Below are 24,429 nucleotides of genomic sequence, written 5' to 3' on the forward strand. Positions count from 1 at the left end.
CCTCCCCTTCCTCCCCTCCTTCTCCTCCCTCTTTTCCTGCTCCTTTCTTCTTCTCCTCCTCCTTTCTCTCCTTCTCTTCCCTCCCTCTTCTTTCTCGCTCCCTTCCTCTCCTTCCTCCTTCTTCCTTTGCTCCTTCTCCTCCCTCCCTCTTCTTCCTCCCTCCTCTCCTTCTTCCTCCCTCTTCTTCCTTCCTTTTTAATAATCTCTTCCTCCTCCGTTTTCTTCCTCGCTCTGCAGGCGTTTTTCAGAAAAGCAGCCCACCCCCCACATCCCGGGGTCCCTCCTAGCCCCCCCCATTGAACGACCCCCCCCAAAGTTCCTCCTTTGTGGGCCCCCCCTACCTTGACCAGCTCTGGCTCCCAGGCGTCCAGCGTGAGGGACCTCACTTTGGAGAAATGCACCCCCAGACTCCTAAGGCAGGGAAAGCGGGTGGGAATCAGGCCGCCGTTCAACAGGCCACGAACAGCCTCGGCCCCCCTCCCACCACCGTGGCAAATACCAGGCCACGGACCCCTCCACCCCAGCCCCAGGGTCTTCTCCTTCCCACACCACAAGACCCGCTCCTTAGCTAACGCAGGCCATCCTCGACTTACAACATTTCTGTCGCTAAGCGAGACATTCGTTGAAGCTCCCCTCCTTTGACCGCCTTCTCTATTTCAGTTGCTAAGTGAATCTTTCCCGCTGTTAAGATTTGTAAGCGGATACGGCTTCCTCCGTCAACTTGGCTTGACACCCACCCACCTGGGACCGTCATAAATACGAGTCAGCGGCCAAATGTCTGAGTTTTTTAATCCTGTGACCTGGGGGGGGATGGCTATGACGGCCGTAAGTGTGAAAAACCGGTCAGATGTGTTGCAACTTTGAACGGTCACTAAAGGGATGGTCGTAAGTCGAGGACCGCCTGTAAGCCCGGCTCCCACCTTCAGTGGCTACTTCGGGAACCCTTGGGCGTCCTTTCTTGCAGGGACCCTCGAGGTCATCTAGCCCAGCCCCCTGCCTCAAAGGAGTCCCAGGGAGGGAGGGAGGGTGGAAGGGACCCTGGAGGTCATCTAGCCCAACCCCTGCCTCAAAGGAGTCCCAGGGACGGAGTGGGGGATAGAAGGCACCCTGGAGGTCATCTAGCCCAACCCCGACTCCTTTGAGTCCCAGGGAGGGAGAGGGGATGGAAGGGAGCCCAGAGGTCATCTAGCCCAACCTCTGGCTCAAAGGAGTCACAGAAAGGGGTGGGGGTGGAAGGGACCCTGGAGGTCATCTAGCCCAACCCCGACTCAAGGAGGAGACCCCATCCCATTCCAGACAAACTGTTGTCTGATCCCTTCTTAAAAGCCTCCATCCGGGGGTTTCCAGGGAACGGGGTGGGAAATGTAAGGGCCCCCCAGAGGTCATCTAGCCCGACCCCGGTCGCTTCCTTGCAATGAGGCACCTGTGGATGCCGGAGCACTCGATGCAGAGGGTGATGCCCAGGTTGATGCTGGCCCACTCGGGGGCCGCCTCCCGGCAGTCGCAGCACTGGGCGTTGCCCTCCAGGCGCTGCACCTGGTCCACCACCTGCTTGTCCACCCCGCCCCGGAGTTTGCGGCTGGAGGGCGACTGCAGGGTGGCCGCTGTCAGGGAGGCACTCCGCTCCAGAAACTGCTCCAGGAGGAACAAGAGAAGCACCATCAGCTCACGCCGGCGGGGACAGGGAGACGGTTCAATCGCAAGAGGGACCCTTGGAGGTCATCTAGTCCACCCCTCTGCTCAAGCAGGAGACCTTATGTGTAGGTAACGCAATCAGAATAGAACTGGAAGAGACCTTGGAGGTCTTCTAGTCCAGCCCCCTTCCCAAGCAGAACACCCTAGACGATTTCAGGTAAATAGGTCATTCGATCAGAAGAGAGGCGGAAGGGACCTTGGAGGTCATCTAGTCCAACCCCCTGCTCAAGCAGGAGACCTTATGTGTAGGTAATGTAATCAGAATAGAACTGGAAGAGACCCTCTCCTTTCTTTCCTTCCCCCTCCCTTTTTTTCTTTCTTTCTGCCTTCTTTTCCTCTTTCTCTCCCTCCCTCGCTTCCTCCCTCTTCGTCTCCTCCTCCATTCCTTTCTTTATCCCTCCCTCCTTTTTCGTTCTTCTCCTCCCTTCTTGTCATCCCTCCCTCTCCTTCCTTCCCTCTTCTCCTCTTTATCCCTCCCTCTTTTCCTTCTTCTTCTTCTTTGTCCTCCCTCTCCTTTCTTTCCTCCCCCCTCCCTTTTTTCTTTCTTTCTGCCTTCTTTTCCTCTTTCTCTCTCTCCCTTCCTTCCTCCCTCTTCCTCGTCTCCTCCTTATCCTTTCCTTTCTTTATCCCTCACTCCTCTCCTTTTTCATTCTTTTCCTCCCTTCTTGTCATCCTTTCCCTCTCCTCTCCTTCCTTCCTTCCTTCCTTCCCTCCTTCTCCTCTTTCCCCAGTGGGGGTGTGACGGTCATAAGGTGAGGACAAGCTGTGTCAGTTTTTAAAAAGGCCTTCGCAACTTCAAATCATTGTTAAACAAATGGTCGTGAAACGAGGACCTTGAGACCCCGCGCCTCTTACAACGACTTGGTTGCAACTTGGGCTGGAGCGGCCACCAGTCTTACCTGCCCAGCGGATTCTGGCCGATCCTCGTTATACGCCGAGGCGATGCTGTTCTGGACGGAGCACATCCAGGCCTGTAGGTGGCGCTCCGAATCGGCTTGGAGTAGGCAAGTCCTAAAGCGAGACAGGAAGGAGAGGATATTTGACCCTGGACCCAACAGAGAACACAGGGCAGTCCTCGACTTACGACTGCAACATTTCTGTTGTGAAGGAAGACACTTGTTAAGTGAATGTTGCCCCGTTTTACAACCGTTCTCACCACAGTCATTAAGTGAGTCACTGCCGCTGTTATATTATTATTTCAATCGTTGCAGTCGCTTTTCACACTTACGACCAGTGCAACAACCACCGCGGTCACCTGATTTATATTTGGACGTTTGGCAGCTGATTCACATTGATGACGGATGGGGTATCCCAAGGTCCCCTTTTGCATCCTTCTGACAAGCAACGTCAACGGGAGAGCCCGATTTACCTCACATCCGGGTGACTCATTTAACAACGGCGGTGATTCTCCTCACAATCGCATCAATGGAAAGTGATTAAAAAGGGACAAAGTTCCCTTAACAAAGGTCTCCGCTTAGCGATAAAAATGTGGGCCTCCCTCGTGGTCGTAAGCCGAGGACGATCCGTTGATGTCAAAATTCATGAATGGGTTCCAGCATAACTCTGGAAGGCCTCGAGCGATTTCAACCAAACTTGGTACACAGATGACGTCCTCTCTGGAAACAAATACTGTGGGGGTAAGACGCCCCTAACGCCCCCAGGGGTTTGTGTTCTGTTAAGATACAGCCTGTTGTGCCTTAAAACGGCTTCTACTGTACTTCCATAAAATGGCTTCTACTGTGCAGTGTAGTGCATTTGCAGTGGTAACGGCTTCACAGTACTCCACAAGGGGGCTCCCTCTGGTAAGGGGGGAAAACCCAACATTAGAAATTACGTTTGGTCCTGACATTTCCCCCCCCCCTATAAATAAATACGCGGGCAAGGCTGAGTTATCGGCTATTATTTAATAAAACAAATCCCATATCAAAATTTATTCTATATCTATCAATCATCTCTTTAGTTTTCTTTTGCATTTGTTGTTGCTATTATTATTATTATTATTATTATTATTATTATTATTATTATTATTATTATTATTATTATTAATTTGGAGTAAAATAAAAATTTGGTCAAAGAACGGAAGGCAAAAAAGAGAGGAAAATGGTTCTTTTGGGGGGGGAGGGCAGAGATATCTGGGGTGGGGTCTTTCAAAGAAATCTTGAAGGCTGTCTCTCTCTCTCTCTCACACACACACACACACAGAGAATTGATTGTGGGGGCTCTGGCGCCATCTTGATGTTTTTGACCTCCCCGCCCTGGGAATGGCCTGATCTGCGGCAGCCCTTGGGAGGAGGAGGGGAGGGGGACTCACTTGGAGGGGGAGACCACCTCGAAACAGAAGCGCCGTTCATGATCCGGACACGGCTTGACGGTACAGAGACGGAGGTCCTCCACCACCACCGTCACCACGTCCTGGGAGGTTGTTTGGGGGGGGGACAAAGGGGGGAGGAAGAAGGGGGCATCGTGAGTGGTCTGGAACGTCCTCAGCCCCCCCCCCTCCTGCCAAGATGGACTGTGCCATGGTCCCCCCCCCACTCCCACCCAGATGAAAGTCTCTGGCATTCCCATCCTTCCTTCTTTCTTTCTTTCTTTCATTCTTTTTTTCTTTTTTCTTTCTTCCTGCCTTTTTCTTTCTCTCTCTCCCTCCCTTTCTCCCTCTTTCCTTTCTCTTCCTCCTTCTCCTCTCCTTTCTTTATCCCTCTTTCCCCTTCTCTTTCGTTCTTCTCTTTCCTTCTTGCCATCCCTCCCTCTCCTGACTTCCTTTCCTCCCTCTTCTCCTCTTTGTCCCTCCCTCTTCTTTTCCTTCTTCTTCTCCCTCCCTCTTTTTTCCTTTCTTCCTTTCCTCCTCCCTGCCTTTCTTTTTCTTTCTTCCTGCCCTTCCTTTCTCTTCCTCCATCTCCTGCTTTTCCTTTCCTTTCTTTATCCATCCCTCCCTTTTGTTCTTTTCCTTCTTCTCATGCCTCCCTCCCTCTTCCTTCCTTCCCTCCCCCCCTCTTCTCCTCTTTAACCTTCCCTCTTCTTTTCCTTCTTCTCCTACCTTCTTGTCCTCCCTCTCTCTCCTCTTTCCTTCCTCCCTTTCACCCTCTCTCGACTCTTTCTTTCTCTTTCTTCCTTTTTTTCTTTTTTCTTCCCTTCCTTCCTTTCATTTTTATTTTCCCTTTTCCTTCCTTCCTTCCTTCCCTGTTTCTTTATCTCTCCTCCCTCTGCCTCCTTTTTCTCTTCTTCTTCCCTCCCTCCCTCCCCTCCCAATAAAAACTGCCCCCCACCTTCCTCCAGAGGCAGCCCACCCCCTTACCTTGGCCTTCTTCTGATAGACCAACTGATTGTTCTGGATGGAGAACCAGCGCCTGCAATGGAGACATAGCCGTTGAGTGGGGAAGCTGGCAGGAGGGACATAAGGTGAGGACAAACCAGGAGAGCTTCCCTAGAACACAGCAGTCTACCTTACCTACAACAATGGAAGGGCCTGGCTCCCTTCAACCTCAAAGGTTGACAGAGGTAGCCCCTGACTTATGACCAGAGTTAGAATTGTTCTTGCTAAGCAAGACGGTCATTAACGGGGACACTGCAACGGTCGTAAGTGTGAAAAACAATCCTAACTCGCTTTTTTCTGGGGGATTCTGGAAGTTGAAATCCATCCACCTTAAATCGAACTGACTGGGGGATTCTGGGAGTTGAAGTCCATCCACCTTAAATCGAACCGACTGGGGGATTCTGGGAGTTGAAGTCCATCCACCTTAAATCGAACCGACTGGGGGATTCTGGGAGTTGAAGTCCATCCACCTTAAATCGAACCAACTGGGGGATTCTGGGAGTTGAAGTCCATCCACCTTAAATCGAACCAACTGGGGGATTCTGGGAGTTGAAGTCCATCCACCTTAAATCGAACGAACTGGGGGATTCTGGGAGTTGAAGTCCACCTGTCCTAATGTCGCCTAGGTTGACAAACGCTCCTTTCTGCGAGGACACAGGTGTGATCGTCCAGGGAAGGCAACCTAAGCTCACCTGCTCCAGGTCTTGAAGGCGTTGCTGGCCCGTTTGTACAGGTATCCTTCCGTGACCACCTGGCCTGGTTCGGCCTGGATTTCGGGAACATCGTCGTCTTGGGACAAATCCTGGAGGAGGTGAGAAACGAGCATGAATCTGCACGCAAAAGGACCTTTGGTTGGCCAACAGAAGCCCAAATCCCGCTTGTTATTCGCGCTATCGCAGGAAACTCCTCCCTTGGGCCTAAACCCCGCCCCTTCTTTCACAAGCTCCTCCCACCTGTTTACACTCCACCTGTGGTACTAAACCTACATGTCCACCTGTACAACTCAGCTTCTCCAAGACCAGGAAACTCATCGTCCATGTTTCTTCCGCCGAAGCCTCTACAGGCAGTCCTCGGCGTATGACCGTTTGTAACGGACTTATGACTGATCCTCGCACTCGGAACCGTTGCAGTGTCATATGATCAAAATTTGGGCCTGTATTTACGACGGTTGCAGCGTTTTTGGGGTCACCTGATCCCCCTTTGCAGCGTTGCCAGCAAGCCACATCAATAGGGGGAAGCTGGATTCGTTTAATGACCGCCTTAACTGCTGTGATTCACTGAGCAACTGCGGCCAAGAAGGGCCATAAAATGAGGCACGGCTCAAGTCAATGAGGGAAGCTGGCCACCACGAGTTGCTTCACTCAACAACCACGAGAAAAAAGGCATAAAATCAGGTGCAGTCACCCCACGTCTCACTTAACAACTGCACCGCTTCAGGGTGAATTATTCGGTTCTTATTGTGGTCGTATAGTCGAGGATTCACCCTTTTCACAAAAGGAAGCGTTGGGGAATTTTAAAATTCTGCAAATTTCACAGCAATTTTTTCTTTCTTTTTAAGGCTGCAGCCCTGGATAAGTTGGAGGCTTCCCTTCTATACAGGAAGTCCTCGACTTACGACCGCAATCGATCCCAAAATTCCTGTTGCTAAGTGAGACCTTCGCTAAGTGAATGTTTTCCCCCCCCCCATTTTACCACTTTTCTTGCCACCATTGCTAAATGACTCCCAGCCCTTGTTAAGTTAGTCCCAAGGTCGTTAAGCGAGCCTGGTTTTCCCTCCGTTGACTTTGCTGGTCCGAAGGTCGCAAGTCACATGACACACACACACCCGGGACACTGCGACCGTCCTAAGTACGAGTCAGTTGCCAAGTGACTGAATTTTGATCCTGTGATGCAAACGGTCATAAATCTGAAAAACGTCCCTAAGTCGTTTTTTTTCCAGTTCGTCCCTAAACGAACTGTTTTGCCAGTTGAGGACTAGCTGTCACTTGGGAAGGCCGATCCCACGCCTCCCTCCACACCTCTTCCCCTCGCACCCCACCCAAGAAGGGGGCTTCCTTCCCCGCCAACCCCTCCTCAAAGGTGCAGCCAAGCCCCCCCCCCCATCTCCCTGGGGACCCCCTTACCTTCTGTTTTATGACGGCGTGTCGCTGCTCCATGTCTCTTTTCTCTCGGGCCGATTCCAGGACCAACTCATGCAGCTGAAAAGCAACATGGAAACCTCAGGGCAAAGGGAAGGATGGAGACCCCCCCCCCCAAATCACCCTCGCTTTGGTAAAATGGGTAAAATTCAACGGAGAGAAAAGTAAAGTCTTAGCAAAAAAACACCCAAAAGACACATGTAAACTGGGTGAAACCTGGCTTAACAGCGGTCACTTTGAGAGGCATCTTGGAGACTTAGTCGTCAATCAACTAAATAGGAGGCAGCCGTGTGCAGAGGCGGCCAAAAATGCCAACGCAATCCTAAATTGCATTAACAGAGGGATACAATCAAAATCAAGGGAGGTACTAATATTCTAAAGCCGTAGTAAGGCCACACCTAGAGTACTACATCCATTTTTGGTCCCCACACTATCAAAAAGATGTTGAGACTCTGGAAAGAGGGCAGAGAAGAGCAACCAGGATGATGAGGGGACGGGAGGATCAAACCTACGACGAACGGTTGGCAGGAACTAGGCATGGCTAGTCTAGGGAAGAGAAGGACCAGGGGAGACAGGAGAGCATCTTCCAATATTTGGGGGGCTGCCCCAGAGAGGAGGAAGGAGGTCAAGCTATTCTCCAAAGCACCTGAAGGCCAGACAAGGAAGAATGGATGGAAACTGATTAAAAAGAGATTCAACCTGGAAATAAGGAGGAATTTCCTGACAGTGAGAACCATCAACCCATGGAACAGAAGTTGCCTTCGGAAGTTGTGGGAGCTTCATCCCTGGAGGCTTTCAAGAAGAGACTGGACTGCCATCGGTCAGAAATGGCGTAGGGTCTCCTGCTTGGGCAGGGGGGGGCTGGACTAGATGACCTCCGAGGTCCCTTCCAGCTCCGTTATTCAAAAATTGTGGCAGGGTCATCCCTGGAGGCTTTCAAGAAGAGACCGGACTGCCAACGGTCAGAAATGGCGTAGGGCAGTGATGGCGAATCTTTTCAGCAGCCAGCGCTCAAACCGGAACGCACGTGCCCGAGTGTGCCTGCGTGTGTTGGAGAGCTGAAAACAGGAAGACCAGCTGACTGGCGCGCGCATGCCTGTTTTGGCCTGTTTTCAGGTCGGTTTTCGGGCCAAAAACAGCCCCCAAAATGCCTGGGAAAAACGGCATGTTTTTTTGGGCTGTTATTCTGGCCGTTTTCCACCGTCCGCGAAGACCAGTTGTCCGGCATGCAAATGCGCACCGGAAATCAGAAGAACAGCTGGCAACAGCGCACATGCCCCCAGTGAGGGCTGTGTGTGCCACCTGTGCCAGGCATGCCATACTTTCGTTATTCCTGATCTAGAGGATTAGGGGTAGTTTTGCTGTGCTTCAGATGTATTTGGACTACAAATCTCATCACACCCAACCAATTTTTTTTCCTTTTTTTGGGCCTGGTTTTGAACCAATTCCTGTTGCAAGGAAATTTCTCACACCTCAGGAAAAAGAAGTCAAGAGTTTCTGTTTATTCAGGATTTTCTCTGATTGTTCTCTTCCATCAATTTCCTCTTTGGCTCTCGATTCTGGCCAAATGGGCAGGGCATCTCTGCATGCACACACAACAGTGTTTGCGTTTGGACACACACGCACACACCCCACGCGTTTATAATAATTGACATAAAAGAAACAAAATGTGCAATAAAATAAAACAGGCCATATGGAGGAGAATGTGCAGCAAATTAAAATTAAAATGAAATACAAATCTTAAAAAATGCAATCGCATAAGATAATATGCAATCAAATAAAGTAAGCCATGCAGTAAAATAAAATAAAGAAGAAATAAAGCACGCCATGAAGTAAAGTTAGCTGGGCAATAAATTAAAATATAGGTAAAAGATGCAATAAAGGAAAGGATGCAATAAAATTAAAAGATGCAATCGAGGAAAATATGCAGCAAAATAAAATAAACATGTAAAATAAAATGCAAATTAAAAAATGCAATCACATAAAATAATATGCAATCAAATAAAATAAGATATGCAGTAAAATAAAATCAAGAAGAAATCAATACAATACAATACAATACGATAGCAGAGTTGGAAGGGACCTTGGAGGTCTTCTAGTCCAACCCCCTGCCTAGGCAGGAAACCTTATGCCGTTTCAGACAAACGGCTATCCAAACATACTATGAAGTAAAGTTAGCTGGGCAATAAATTAAAATATAGGTAAAAGATGCAATAAAATATAAATGCCACTAACTATTAAATAAATAAAATTTGAAATAAAACATACAATAAAATAAAGTAAAATGGTCAATAAATTAAAATACAAAAATATACAGTAAAGCAGAATAATAAAGTAAAATAGAATAGAATAAAATAAAATATGCACTAAAGTAAAATAATAAAGTAAAATAAAAGCAAAAAATAGAAAAAGAAAATAAAGGAATGAAATAAAATAGAATAGAATAAAATATGAAATAAAATAAAAAATAAAATTTATAAAATTTATAAAATTTATAAAATTTATAAAATTTATAAAATTTATAAAATTTATAAAATTTATAAAATTTATAAAATTTATAAAATTTATAAAATTTATAAAATTTATAAAATTTATAAAATTTATAAAATAATTTATAAAATTTATAAAATTTATAAAATTTATAAAATTTATAAAATTTATAAAATTTATAAAATTCATAAAATAAATAAAATAAATAAATAAAATAAATAAATAAAATTAAATTAAATAAAAAATAAAATAAATAAAATATATAAATGATAAAATAGAATAGAATAAAATAACTAAAAATAAATAATAATAAATAAAATAGAATAAAATATGCAGTAGAGTAAAATAAAAATAAAATAGAATAAAAGTAAAGGAATGAAATAAAATAAATAAAAATAACATAATATAAATAGCATAACAGAACATCAAATATTCCAAGACCGCGAGTCCCCTCATCACCTGAGCCGCCAGGCCTTTGCGATATTCTTCCAGCTGTTTGGAGGCGTGAGACCCCTGCTCCAGGAAGACAGACTGAGCCTCCATGAAGGACAACACCTGGAGACATCAAAAGAGAGACCCCCACCCCAGAGGTCCCTTCAAATAATAATTTGGGGAGCCCTGAAATAGTTCTTTGCAAACGGAGAGAGTGGCAGATAATAAAATAGGCAACCCCCCCGCCACCCAACCCAAAATAGCAGACTTTGGAGGGAGGAACTTTTGACGGGCTCAGAGGTGCCATTTTTGGATTTTCCTCCTCCGGGACCCTGAAAGCTAAAATTCAGCTAAAATCAGAAGGAAAAAAAAGAGATTTTTCTGGCATGAAAAGGCCAACTCAAGGCAGATTATATCTGTACGGTTAGTCCACAACTTACGACCAAAATTTCCGTTGCCAAGCGAGGAAATTTGCTAAGTGCGCTTTGCTTCATTTTACGACCTTCCTTGCCACTGTTATTAAGTGAATCACTGCCGTTGTTAAGTGAACAACCCGGCTGTGAAGTGAATCTGGCTTCCCCACTGACTTTGGGTCGCGAAAGGGGGGATCGCGTCACCCCCGGGGGACTCCGCGACCGTCCTAAATGTGAGTCAGTTGCCGAGTGTCTGAATTTCGATGGCGTGACACTGTGGGAACGGTCGCAAGTGTGAAAAACGACCCAAAGTCAGACCCTTGTTCCAGTTGTGCCGTTGCAACTCCGCGGGGTCACTAAACGAACCGCTGTAAATCAAGAACTACTGGTATGTTTTGAAGGGGGTCATGTTGAGATCTGGAGACTTCAACTCCCAGAATTCCCCTGGGGGGGAGTTGATTCCCGGGGGGGGGGGCAAAACGGCACGCCAAAACTGCCCTGCGGTGTCAGCACCATGCGCTGAGTGCGAATTTCACTCAAATTCACTCCGCTAGGCCTTACTCCGGCAGCTCACGGAAGCCATCTTTGTGAACGTGTGCCAAAAACTAAGCTAGACACACACACACCCTCCCCTTTCTGGGTTGGGGATGATGGGCGTTGCAGTCCAAGAGACCACGGTTGAAGAAGGGGAGTTAACTCACGAATTTGAGGATCTCAAATTTCTTCTTGGATTGAATCACGTTGATCTGAAAGACAGGGTGGAGGGTCGGGAGTTCGAATCCCACGGTGACCCGCCACACCGGGTGTCCCAAGAGCCCTCCCTCTCCCCACCAGACCCGGAAATGGGACCCTTTGCCGGGTGTGTGTGTCTTTCAGGACCTGCCCCCCCCCCCCCCCCACTCTCTACCTGCAGCACGTAGTCGAGGGCTCGGTTACGGAAGTTGTTCCGGGCTGCTTTGAGGGCGGTCGCGGCATCTTCGGCATCGTGTTGGCGCCGACGGGGCACCTCGGCGTTGTGGTGCAAGGCGCTGCCGAGGCTTTCACTGCCCCGCTCGAATTCCTTCCGGGTCTCTTTAAACTGCTTAATATCTCTGGAAGAGAAAGGTGTGGGATTCGCACGAGGCCCTTAACCCAGGTTAGCCGCATTCGCAGAACGGATTAACTCTCCCACAGTGAGATATATATATATATATGTATGTATGTATGTATGCATGCATGCATGCATGCATGTATAGAGATCCTGTGGCTTAGTGGCTAATACAACTGCCTAATATGTAATACAGCCCAGGTTCGATTCCCAGTAAGGGTATGGCTAGCGGATGAGAGCTAAATAGCTTGAAATAGATCTATACTAGTCTCCCTTTATTTATTTATCAGCACAAACACAACTCAAACATAGCAAAGGCAACATTAAAAATAAAAATATGGTTTTCTGCCTGGGTGGTCTTCTGTAATGAGCCGAAGGACAGAAAGGGGGAGTAGTGAGCTCCCTCCCATATTTGGGCATACCAGGGGTTGTAACACAAATACATACATACATACATATTCACTTTGTAAGGGATTCCAGTCGGTGAGGAAGCACAACATTCTTCCTTTCAACTGTTTCCCGCCCCCCAACAACGACCTTATGAGGTGGGTTGGGCTAAGGGAGAGGGGGGGGGGGACTGTCCTAATGTCACTCAGCTGTCTTTCATGCCTAAGGCGGGACTAGAACTCACTGTCTCCTGGTGATTGGCCCAAAGTCACCCAGTCACCTTTTGTGCCTAAGGCGGGACTAGAACTCACTGTCTCCTGGTTTCTAGTATGGTGCCTTAACCACCAGACCAAACTGGGAAGGTGATGGGCGCGTTCTAACCCCCAATATCTAAACCCAGTTTGGCCTGATTGGGCAGCTTGTGTGATCACTGATACGTGGGGAGGAAGCTACCAAATGCAAAGCTAATCATTGTTGGTGTCTTTTTTAAATAGAGATTAACAGAGTTGGAAGGGACCTTGGAGGTCATCTAGTCCAACCCCTCCTCTGTCCAAGCAGGAGACCCTACACCAACATTTCTGACAAATGGCAGTCCAGTCTCTTTTTGAAAGCCTCCAGGGATGAAACGTGAATAGACAGAGAGAGAGCCAAAACAGACCCCGGGGTCCCCGGTTCGAATCCTGTTCGGTCCCGAATAATTCCCACCCGATTTAATTTGTGGGTTGCTTTCACACAAAAAGCCAACATATCCCCTTCAGACAGACTTACTCCTTCACCAGAGTTTGCAGCTGCTGCTTGAGAGACTGCTGCGCGGTCTCCAGGAGTTCCTAGGACAAAAAAGAGCATTTTTAAGCAAGCTGCAACCAAAGTGAATTTATTTCACGCCGTTACTTTATCGCGTTTATTTTTTATTGTATTTTATCGCATCGTTTAGTTTATTGCATGTTTTATTCTATTTTATTGCATAACCCCATAATCCCTTGTGGGGTGGAGTCTGGGGAACTGAATGGAGGTAGCAGAGTGTTTTTTACTGGCCGGATGCCTTTCCCTGTTGCCAATGTGGAGTTTTGTTCGGCAGATATATTCTCATTGTACCCAGAGAGAAAAATATCTGCCTCTACCCAGGATTGAACTCACAGCCTCCTGATAGGGAGGCGAGAGCTCCACCTCGCCACTCTACATCAAGGCAACAATATTGGGGGGGGGAGAGGAGGATGGGAGACCGCTAGGAAATCCCAACCCCATAAACGAGATGGAAAACTCAAAAAAGCCTTTGATATCTTATTACCAGTTTTTGGGAGGCTTCGTCTGAGTTTTCCATCTGGTTTACAGGGTTTGGGATTTCCTGGTGGTCTCCCATCCTTACCAGCTAGGAAAGATCAAGTCACTCACCTCCTGCTGTTCCATCATCCTGCTCAAACTTTGGGAAAACTTTTCCAGGCATTCCTGGGTGGGGGGGGAAAAGGCATTAAATCAAGAAATAAACATCGGAATGAGGCACTAATAAGCACTTTAAACCTCAGGGGTTTTTGGGGGGGTCTTTCTGGTGCTGGGTTCGAGTCCAACGGATGACAACCCGACTTGGGATTTTTCCTCGTGGGCTGAACTACATCTCCCATCGCACCCAGGCGACAGGGCCAATTTGAGCAACCGGACTCGTAATTTGGGAACTTCCGGCCAGGCCCAACTGACGTCGGATGCCGGGCGCTTTGCACACGCTCAGAGGCAGAGTGGGGGCCACGCAGGAGAATTTTGCCCTCAAAGGACGTTGACTTTCACACTGGGAGGTGTGGGGCAAAAGGTTGTTGCTTTGTGTGTATGTGTCTCTCTCTCTCGCGTGCGTGCGAGCACCCACACATATACACACACAACACAAACCAGACAAAAACACACAACACACACAACATACAAACACACAGACATACAAAGCAAAGACAAACATACAAAACACATAAGCACACAAAACACACACACAGACAAAGCACACAAACACACAAAATGCACAAACACACACACAAATACGCAAAACAGATAAAGACAAACACACAAAATACAAACACACAAAACAGACAAACACAAAACACAAACACACAAAACTGACAAAACACACAAAACTGACAAAACACACAAAGCACACACACAAACACACAAACACACAAAACAGGTAAAGACAAACACACAAAACACACACAGAAACACACAAATACACAAAACAGGTAAAGACAAACACACAAAACACACACAGAAACACAGAAAACACATAAACATACAAAACAGCCAAACACACAAAACTGACAAACACACAAATACACAAACACACAAAACAGATAAAGACAAACATACAAAACACATAAATATACAAAATACAAATACACAAACACACAAAACACCCAAAGACACACAGAGGGCCGGGACACAGAAATGGCTTAGTGCCACCATCCCCACTTCTCTCCCCATCCAGGTGCCAGATGCCCAGTTTGGGGGCACCCGCCAGCCTCCCCCCCTCCCCCAAATGCACTTACGCTCATCAACGTGTCCCCCGAGGAATTCTGGGAAAGCTCCTGGATGCCCAGGGCAAAACTTTTGCTGTGGCTGCAGAATTGGCGCCCGGATTCCAGCATGGTGCCACCCAGCTTCAGCAACTGGCAGGGAGGGCAAGACGGACAGACAGGTCGGAGTGAGGACACACGGACGCCAAGAGTGGGCACCTGGGCTCTGGGATAACCCCACACTCCCACCTGGGCCCTGGCACACCCTGAGGCCGTGCCCACCCGCTCAAGGCAGACGGGCACCCCAGATGGATAGATCAGGAGCAATACAGGTAGTCCTCGACTTATGACCATTTGTTTAGTGACTGTTTGAAATTAGGGCTGACAAAAATTGGTCCTCGCACTAACGTCCCTGTAGATCAAAATGATCAAAATTTGGGTGCTTGGGAATCAGCATGTATTAACAAGGGTGGTCCTTCCTTCCTTCCTTCCTTCCTTCCTTCCTTCCTTCCTTCCTTCCTTCCTTCCTTCCTTCCTTCCTTCCTTCCAACTTTCTTCCTTCCTTCCTTTTACCTTCTTTCCATCTTCTTCCTTCCTTCCATCCATTCCTTCCTTCTGTCTTCCTTCCTTCCATCTATCTTCCTTCCTTTTGTCTTCCTTCCATCTTCTTCCTTCCTTCCATCTATCTTCCTTCCTTCCTTCCGTCTAACTTCCTTCCATCCACCCCTCCTTTTCTCTCTCTCTTTTTCCCTTCCCTCCACTCCCCTTCCTTCCCTTTCTCTTCTTTCTACCTACCCAGTGGAATTCTGGGAAAACGCCTGGATCCCTGTTGCAAAACTCGTGCAGAATCCCCCCCCCCGCCCGTTGCCATCTCACGCACCTTTTAACTCATTCATTAATTGCGCTTGTCTTGAGTGGTTTAGATATATTACGTCAACTGCATTCCCACCATCTACTAAGAAAGTTACCCTACCTCCTCCCCCCCCCTCAAAAAAATGTGATTTATTTGTCTTATCCATGCTGAATTCCGGGAAACCCCTTCCCGGCTGGGGAATTCTGGGAGTATTGAACAAACAGCCATTTAGGATCTAAAAGGATCTCGATCACAAAAGGATCCAAACTGTACTAGGTCAGGTTTTTTGCTTTAGACAGGAAATTGCTCTCCTGCCGTGTCCGATGGTGCAATCCAGAGTTTAAAGAAATATTTTGTGATGCTCGCTTCTCCCTCGTCTCCAATCTTCTAGATTTTTCTCCTGGGTGGGGAGGAGGAGGAGGAGGAGGAGGAGGGGCACCAACAGCTTGCAAAGTATTTGCTGCAAAGGTCTGGTGGGCTGGTCACCACTTGACACGCCACTCGGACCTTTCCACGCGTGTAAAGAAAAGGCGTGTCCCTTGCTCACCTTTTCCAACTGCGTTTCCAAAACCGACACTTCGAATTCCACCGTCTCAACCGCGGCCCTGAAGGGGTGGGGTGGGGGATTTTGGGGGGCGGGGGGTTAGGGGGGAGAGAAAGAAAGGAAATATGTCAGCCAGGGCGGGTCATAAACCGATGCAAAGATATGTTGGAGCGTCACAACACCGGGGTTCGAACCGTAGCCACAGTCATGACACCACAGAAGAGTCTTGCAATTTCCGTTGGCGGCTCGCAGTGCCACATTAGTCACAAGCAGCCACGGAAGGCGTTCACGGGCAGGGGCTGTTGCAAATATCCCCCCCCTCGAGGACTCATCCGCAAGACCCCCCAGGGCCCACCACTGTTGGGATTAAAAAAAGGGGGTGGGCCGTTATCGTCTACTTCTCGTTCTCAACTGATCGGGCTGTCTAGGGGATTCTGGGAGTGGAAGTCCACTCCTCTTAAAGCATGTTTTCTGGGGAATGCTGGGAGTTGGAGTCCATCCACCTTAAAGGATGCTGACAGGGGAATTCTGGGAGTAGAAGTCCACCCCTCTTAAAGCATGCCAGCTGGGGGATTCTGGGAGTTGAAGTCCGCCCCTCTTAAAGCATGCCAGCTGGGGGATTCTGGGAGTTGAAGTCCACCCCTCTTAAAGCATGCCAGCTGGGGGATTCTGGGAGTTGAAGTCCACCCCTCTTAAAGCATGCCAGCTGGGGGATTCTGGGAGTTGAAGTCCGCCCCTCTTAAAGCATGCCAGCTGGGGGATTCTGGGAGTTGAAGTCCACCCCTCTTAAAGCATGCCAGCTGGGGGATTCTGGGAGTTGAAGTCCGCCCCTCTTAAAGCATGCCAGCTGGGGGATTCTGGGAGTTGAAGTCCACCCCTCTTAAAGCATGCCAGCTGGGGAATTCTGGGAGTAGAAGTCCACCCCTCTTAAAGCATGCCACCTGGGGGATTCTGGGAGTTGAAGTCCACCCCTCTTAAAGCATGCCAGCTGGGGGATTCTGGGAGTTGAAGTCCACCCTTCTTAAAGCATGCCAGCTGGGGGATTCTGGGAGTGGAAGTCCACCCCTCTTAAAGCATGCCAGCTGGGGGATTCTGGGAGTTGAAGTCCGCCCCTCTTAAAGCATGCCAGCTGGGGGATTCTGGGAGTTGAAGTCCGCCCCTCTTAAAGCATGCCAGCTGGGGAATTCTGGGAGTAGAAGTCCACCCCTCTTAAAGCATGCCAGCTGGGGGATTCTGGGAGTTGAAGTCCACCCCTCTTAAAGCATGCCAGCTGGGGGATTCTGGGAGTTGAAGTCCGCCCCTCTTAAAGCATGCCAGCTGGGGGATTCTGGGAGTTGAAGTCCGCCCCTCTTAAAGCATGCCAGCTGGGGAATTCTGGGAGTAGAAGTCCGCCCCTCTTAAAGCATGCCAGCTGGGGGATTCTGGGAGTTGAAGTCCACCCCTCTTAAAGCATGCCAGCTGGGGGATTCTGGGAGTTGAAGTCCACCCCTCTTAAAGCATGCCAGCTGGGGGATTCTGGGAGTGGAAGTCCACCCCTCTTAAAGCATGCCAGCTGGGGGATTCTGGGAGTTGAAGTCCGCCCCTCTTAAAGCATGCCAGCTGGGGGATTCTGGGAGTTGAAGTCCGCCCCTCTTAAAGCATGCCAGCTGGGGGATTCTGGGAGTTGAAGTCTACCCCTCTTAAAGCAGGCTGGCTTTTGACTGAAATAGTATATAGGGTTTTCCTGCTTGAGCAGGGGGGCTGGACTAGAAGACCTCCCAGGTCCCTTCCAGCTCTGTTATGCTGCAGACTGATCCGAAGGTATGCTAAGTTGCGGGAGGGCATTCTGGGAAATTTAAAGCAACCCCCTTTTTGAAAGACGGTGCAGAATTTCTCATCCCACGGAAACCGAAGAGTGTGACCCGCCAAGGATGTCCTCTGTTCAATTGAGGGCAGGGTTTGCAAGTCTGCAACCACTAGGCCTCTGCCCGGGCGTTCACCCCCCCCTCGTGACAGGTGAGGCTGCTGTGTGCACCCCACACCTGAGGGGCAAAGCGTTGGGGGGGGGGAAGGAGGAACAAGAGCTGGGCGCCCATTGGCAAACTCCGAGGTTGGTTTTTTTTGCACTCGTTCACAACACACACAGAGAGCATTTGCTCCGTCGTTGCGGTCGTCTCACAACTTCCGGCCTCCGTCAGAGGTTGTACCATTTCCCCTCCGTTGCCCAGAAATTGTCTCCCTCCAGCGCACACAAACGCACAACCGTGAGGCCCCACGTAAAACCTTGAAAGCAGCCGTGACCAAATTAGAAAGTATACAACGACATCAGGTCGCCTGTCTCAGGCCAGGGGGTTGGACTAGAAGACCTCCGAGGTCCCTTCCAGCCCTGGGGAATTCTGTGGGTTTTACAGGTACACACACACACACACACACAGCTTGGGTTTCGTTGGCCATCATCCTCCAGCCAGCCAGGGTGCTGTGGAGGATGGGATTTGTGGTTCAAAAATCATCCGAGGTTGGGAAGGCAGCGTCTGAGGGGATCCTAACCCTCCTGCTTTTGCAACACTGGTAGGCTTTGAACTACAAAACCCATCATGTGGGACCTTGGGTGCTGTCCGAGCTTGCTGGTTTTCTTGAAGACGTTTCATGACCCAGCTAGGGAACGTCTTCAGGGCTAGAAGGGAGTGGGGCTTGCGGGGAGGAGGAGGAGCAGGAGGAGGAGGAGGAGGAGGAGGTGGTGCTTGTGGCTCTTTCAGCCTGGTGGATTTCTTGCAGACATTTCATTATCCATATAGGTAATGCGATCAGTGCTAGGAGGGAGTTGTGTTTGCAGAGAGGAAGAGGAGGGAAGAGGAGGAAAGGAAGGAAGGAAGGAGGGAGGGAAGGAAAGAAGGGAGGAGGGAAGGAAGGAAGAAGGAAGGAGGGAGAGAAGGAAGAAGGGAAGGAAGGAAGAAGGAAGAAGGAAGGAGGAAGGGTTGGAGGGAAGGAAGGAGTGAGGGAGGGAAGGTGGGAGAGAGGTAAGGAAGGGAGGAGGGAAAAAAGGAAGGAAGGAGCAGGGAGGGAGGGAAGAAGGAAGGAGGGAGAGAGGGAAGGAAGGAGGGAAGGAAGGAAGGAAGAAGGAAGGAGGGAGGGAGGGAAGGAAGGAAGCAAGAAAGGAAGGAAGGAGAGGTGAGAGGGAAGGTAGAGACCATGGGGTCTTTGGTGCTCTCTGAACTTGATGGTTTTCTTCCAGACATTTTATGATCCAACTAGAAAATGTCATCAGTGCTAGAAGGGAGGTGGGTTTGCAGAGGGGAGGAGGAAAAAGAGGGGAGAAGGAGGAAGAGGAGAAGAAAGGAGAAGAGGAGGAGGAGGAGGAGGAGGAGGAGGAGGAGGAGGAGGAGGAGGAGGAGGAGGAGGAGGAGGAGGAGGAGGAGGAGGAAGACTGTGAGGTCCTTTGTGCTCTCTGAGCTGGGTGATTTCCTTGCAGACGTTTCATGACCCAACTAGGGAACATCACCAGTGCTAGAAGGACTGAAGTTTGCTCTCTAATCCGTATCCCATCCTCCACAGCAGCCTGAAAGCGATGGGCCTTGCAGAACCCGGCCCTTTTCAGCCAAGATAGCTGCTGCCCCCCCCCCTCCCGCCATGGGGGCCACGTTGGAAAATCAAAACCGAGAAAGAGAAGAGAAATGAAGCCACATCCGGAGAGAAACGAATCCAGAACTGCAGGAAATGCTAAAAAACCTCCTGCAGAAACGAAAAAGCAGACTCACACACGGGGGGCGGGGTGGGGGGATACCCTGCACCCCAAAACAAGAGGGGAGCAGCCTCCGCCAAGCTCGGCAGGAGGAAGAACGTGGCGCACGTGGGGAAAAAATATGACTTTAGGAAACCATTTGTCACATCCTCGGGATGGAAATATATTGCTTTTTCGGCCTCGGCCATGGCGGGAAATGGCTCGCTTAGCTTGCCCAAACCATCATCCCCTGCCAACACAGCCCACCTGCCTCCTGGCAGAGGATGATGGGCTCTGGAACACGCCTCAAGCGAAGCAAGGGAGAATTTATCCCTTAACCAGCCCAAACAAACTAGCCATGATGGCTAGTTTCCATCCCTGCCTTGCAGGCGTGGAAGGGGGGGGGGGGGAAACACCAGTGGATTCCACTCCCTACTAAACGGGGGGAAATTACATTTCCTAAACAAGATTTGGGGACCCCCAAAACAGCTCAAAACAGCATTTAAAAGCCAAAAAGTAACGATCGAAATTCATCCTAACATAAAATACAGACAGTCCTCGACTTACGACGGTTCATTTAGTGACCGTTTGAACGGCACTGAGCCAAGTGACTTCAGGCTGCTTTTCACACCTATGACTGTTGCGGCACGTGATTAAAAAACGGGGACCCTTGTGCAACGTTCTCATATTTACGACGGCCGCAGAGTCCACGGGGATGCCGGATTCGCTTAACAACTTTGTGACTCAGTGAACAACCGCAAGGACTCTCTTAACAACCGTGGCAAGAATGGGCACAAGGTGGAGGGGAAACTCATGTTTTGATGCATGTCTCCGTGAACGACGGAAATTTGGGGGGTTCTGCTATGGTCGTAAGTCGAGGACCACCCGGGAGAAATAAAAAGACAGAGAGCAGGGAAATAAGGGATGAGAAGAAGGAGAGAAGAATGCAAAAAGGGAAATAAAATCTTGATTTCCAACTTTTTCCACTGTAATAAAAGGCCAAACAAGATTAAAACCTCATTTTTTTCTCTCCTGTTTTTAATGTTTGGTAGAAATGAGTCATTTTTTGAAAAAAAACACAGAATAATCTAATTAAAGTATTTAAACTTCAATTTTCTCCCCCCCACCCCAACAAAAAGCCCCAAGGTGGTTTCCAAACAGAAACCAAACTGCATGTATCCTTTTCTCAGATGAAAACAAGCTGACGGGGTAATCCTCTACTTAACAACCGTTTCATTTAGTGACGGTTCAAAGTTACGACAGCTCGGGCGGAGGGGGAAAGCAAGTTTGGCGCGTTCTTCACACTTACGACCGTTGCGATCCAAAATTCAGATGCTCGGCAGCCGACTCCTGCTCAATACACAGATTAACACAGTCGGAAGGTCATCTAGTGGTCATCTAGTCCAACCCCCCACCCCCGCCACACCCAAGCAAACCTTACACCATTTTGGACTATGTGGACGGCGACGGCATCCCCTTTTGCAACATGAAGTCCACGGGGAAGCTGGGTTAGCTTAACAACCGTGCGACTCACTTAATGATGGTAGTGATTTGCTTAACGACAGTGTGGAGAAAGGCCCCTAAAGTGGGGCCAAACCCCCACTTGGAATCGATGTCTCATTTTAGCGACAAAAACGTTGGGCCCCGTGACGGTCGTAAAGGCGAGGACTGCCTGTCCTCTGGTCCTCGCCATCCCCCCCTGTCTGTCTTTCCGTTGTGAGAATTGTTCTACACAAGTTGCAACACGGGAGATGGGGCAAGAGCTCTCCAGAACTGTGTGTGTGTGTTTGTGTGTTTGTGTGTGACAGGAAGCCACAGGCCACAAGCCATTCTGCAAGCGGACGTAACAACAAGCTCATTTTCTTGCCCACCCGCAGGCCAAGTCCGGTTTTTCCAGCCGGCCTCGGCAGTGCCGTAAATACTTCCAGATGCCGCAGCTTTTAATTCCCCAGCTGGCTGGCCTTTTGCAAGGAAATAAACCCCGGTTTGAGCGACAAGCCAGCCCAAGGCGAGCTAAACCGTGGTTTGAGCCTCCAAACCAAGAGCAAACAGACCGATTCTCACGCTTAACTGAGTTTGCAGGACGGGCTGGTCAAAAACAGCTTCACTGCTTTGGGATTGCATCCTTTTTTCTTTTTTTAAAGATTTTATTAGTTGGTCAGAATGTAAAATGCAAAGAGAGCGGAAATCCCGGAGGGGAAAAAGAGAAAAAAGAGATAGAAGGGGAAAAAACAGCGGTGGAAAAAGTGACTTCTGGTTCTTTTAGCAGAGGAGAGGATGATAAACTACTAGGGCTTCAATTGTCACTTTTGCACAATCCTATCTAAAGCAGCCATTTCGATCGTAACAAACTGATCTAATATAGAGCAAAATCAAAATTTCTGTCATTTTTTTCCCCCTTCCATCACAAGCAGAAAGTCCAGCAGTGGTTTCCAAACAGAAATAAAATTAAATGGGTTCTTTTCTCTGAATAAAGCAAGCGATTGAAAACCCGTCTCCTACTCAAGGGTTTGGGGGTGTTGTGCAAACACAGGCTTGGGGGGGGGGAGTTTGAAGGGGCTCACACACCATTGCATACAAACATAAATGTTAAATTGGATTTGCGTCCTAGGGCTGTTGGGGTAAAAACAGTTCTGGGATACACAAAAGTGTGTCATTTCTACACAACCACCCCCCCAAGAGAGTGAGTGAGTAGCTGGGTGTGTAGTGCCTACCCTACAACTTGTCCTTTGCCCCCCCCCCACTACAATTAACACCAATGCCTCTCCCAGTTGCAACCAGTTTGCAGGGGAGATGCAAGGATCGGGTGGGGGGAATGTAAGCAGAGACTCCCTACCCAATAGGGAGCAGATCCCCTGCCCACCCACCCCCTCTGAACCAGGGCAGAGTTGCAGGGGGGGAGGGTCTGAGAGCCCCCCATCCCACTTTGCTCTCAGTCTGCCGGACCCCCCCCCAGGGGCAGAGGGAAGACATAGGGATGGGAAAAAGGGGGGTAGGGGGGCTTTTAAAAGTGGTTAGAGACAGGAAGCTAAGCAAAGGGGGGGAGAGTTGTGGGAGGAGATAGGGAGCAGATAGAGGGGGAGGTGGGAGGTAGAGGGAAGAGATGGGGAAGACAGGGGGAGGTGAGAGAAATGGGGGTGTTGGGGAGAGGGGAGATAGGGGGAGAAATGGGGGAGGGGAGAAATAAGGGGAGTTTTGGGTGATGGGGAGGAGGTAGAGGCGTTGGGGGCAGAAGAGGGGAGAGATGGGAGAAGATAGGGGAGGGGGGAGAAAAAGAGGGGGGTGGGGGAGATTAAGGGAGTTGGGGGAGATAGGGAGGAAGATGAGGGGGAGGGGAGAAATAAGGGGAGTTGGGGGTGATGGGGAGGAGAGAGAGGGGAAGATAGAGGGGGTAGAAATAGGGGAGGGGGAGATGGGGAATGGGAGGGAGGGGGGAGATGGAGAGAGGGCAGATAGAGAGATGGGAAGGGGGGCCACGCGGGGGTCCTTGCCCCCTTCCCTCCCACCCCCCTTCCAGCCAAAGACGCCCCCCCAGCGCCCCCCCCAAGCCAAGACCCTCGGGGACCCCTCCCCTCCCCCGTGGGGGGGGCAGTTGGAGCGGCGCCCCTTCCCCCCCTCCTCCTCCTCCAGCCGGGCGAGGCAGGCGGAGCGGGCACCACCGGGTGCTCCCGAGGCGGAGCGAGCGCGGCGCTTGCCTGCCTGCGCCTGGCACGGGCGGCGCGAGTCCCACCTGAAGCGGGGCGAGTCCTTGAGCCCCTCTTCCAAGCCCAGCGTGACGGTCATGCTGGCGGGCGGCGGGGCGGCCGGGGGGCGAAGGCGGCGGAGGCTCCGGCGGGGCCAGAGGCGGCCAGGGAGGAGCGGATGCCGAGGCTGAGGCTGCCCGGGCGGCCGCCCCGCCCCGCCGGGGAGTTGCCAGCTGCGCCCCATCCCAGCCCCAGCCGCGCAGGAGAGAGGCGGCCCCTGGCGGGCAACAGGCGCAGCTGCCCCCCGCTTCTCCGTCGGATGGAGGGCGGCCCGGAGGGGGTCTTGCACGCACAGCGCCCAAGGCAAGTCCACAAACACACAAGCACACAAGCACACACACACAGAGCCCACAAGCCCATACAAGCACACAAGCACACACACACACACAAGCTCCCACACACGCAAGTACAAGTACACAAGCACACAAAGACACACAAGCATACAAACACACACACACCAACCCAGAAGCACAAAAGTCCACAAACGCACAACTGCGCACGGCACACAAGCACAGAAGCCCACAAACACACAAACCACGTCGTGGCTGGACAGAACTCGCTCCATCCGGCGCTGCCCCTCCGCCTGCGGATCGTTCTCACGTGCAACTCCCGGGTTGGAGACGGGGGAAAGACCCCCTCCCTCCCTCCCCTTCCCCAATGGGCTTTTCCCACGGGCGAACCTTCCTCTCTCACCTGGCCGGCAGGTAGGAGCGGCTGGCGTGGGTGGGACCCGTGTTTTCTTTGCCTCGCTCTCCACGCCTTTGAAGCGCCGCGGGAAGCGTGGGAACCTCGCGCCCCAAAGGATTGAAAAGGAATTGTTACCCCGCAAAATCCCCCCACCTCTTTCCCTCGCCCCCTTCCCCCCAACGCCCCCCCCCCGGCGAACTCCGCTCCAAATGCTTTGGGAACAGGCAGGGGGCTGCGCTGCTGTCTGCAGGATTTCCTCGTGGTCTCCTTTCCAAGCACCACATCTTAACTTTGGAAAAGTTTTCTCAAGGCCGGCTGGGTCCCAGGTGCAAAACGGCCCTCGTGGGTGGCCTTGCGGGAGGGGGGTGTTCTGGCTTCACAGAGGGCTTTTCTCGCCCCCCCCCCCCCGAATTGTTCTTCCGAACAAACCGAGATCGGATGCTGGGCTGTCTTCACGTCTA

General features: G+C 50.3%; 1 protein-coding gene across 1 annotated transcript in view; it reads right to left on the minus strand.

The window, feature by feature from the left end:
* LOC309400696 (arf-GAP with coiled-coil, ANK repeat and PH domain-containing protein 1-like) overlaps positions 1–23,834 on the minus strand; it is a 35,331-nt gene extending 11,497 nt beyond the window's left edge. Inside the window, exons 1-15 of the mRNA XM_081969310.1 lie at positions 23,269–23,834; positions 15,845–15,902; positions 14,478–14,597; positions 13,348–13,401; positions 12,724–12,782; positions 11,389–11,572; positions 11,183–11,227; positions 10,096–10,191; positions 7,132–7,206; positions 5,701–5,810; positions 4,991–5,042; positions 4,007–4,107; positions 2,595–2,706; positions 1,424–1,632; positions 342–411 (exon numbers count right to left, since the gene is read on the minus strand). Of these exons, the coding sequence (XP_081825436.1) occupies positions 342–411; positions 1,424–1,632; positions 2,595–2,706; positions 4,007–4,107; positions 4,991–5,042; positions 5,701–5,810; positions 7,132–7,206; positions 10,096–10,191; positions 11,183–11,227; positions 11,389–11,572; positions 12,724–12,782; positions 13,348–13,401; positions 14,478–14,597; positions 15,845–15,902; positions 23,269–23,723 (1,800 nt within the window). The 5' untranslated portion in view covers positions 23,724–23,834. The remainder of the gene's footprint in view (positions 1–341; positions 412–1,423; positions 1,633–2,594; positions 2,707–4,006; positions 4,108–4,990; positions 5,043–5,700; positions 5,811–7,131; positions 7,207–10,095; positions 10,192–11,182; positions 11,228–11,388; positions 11,573–12,723; positions 12,783–13,347; positions 13,402–14,477; positions 14,598–15,844; positions 15,903–23,268) is intronic.
* Between the last annotated feature and the right edge of the window lie 595 nt (positions 23,835–24,429).

This window comes from Natrix helvetica (genome assembly GCF_964273705.1).
Source record: "Natrix helvetica genome assembly, chromosome: W".
NCBI lineage: Eukaryota > Metazoa > Chordata > Lepidosauria > Squamata > Natricidae > Natrix > Natrix helvetica.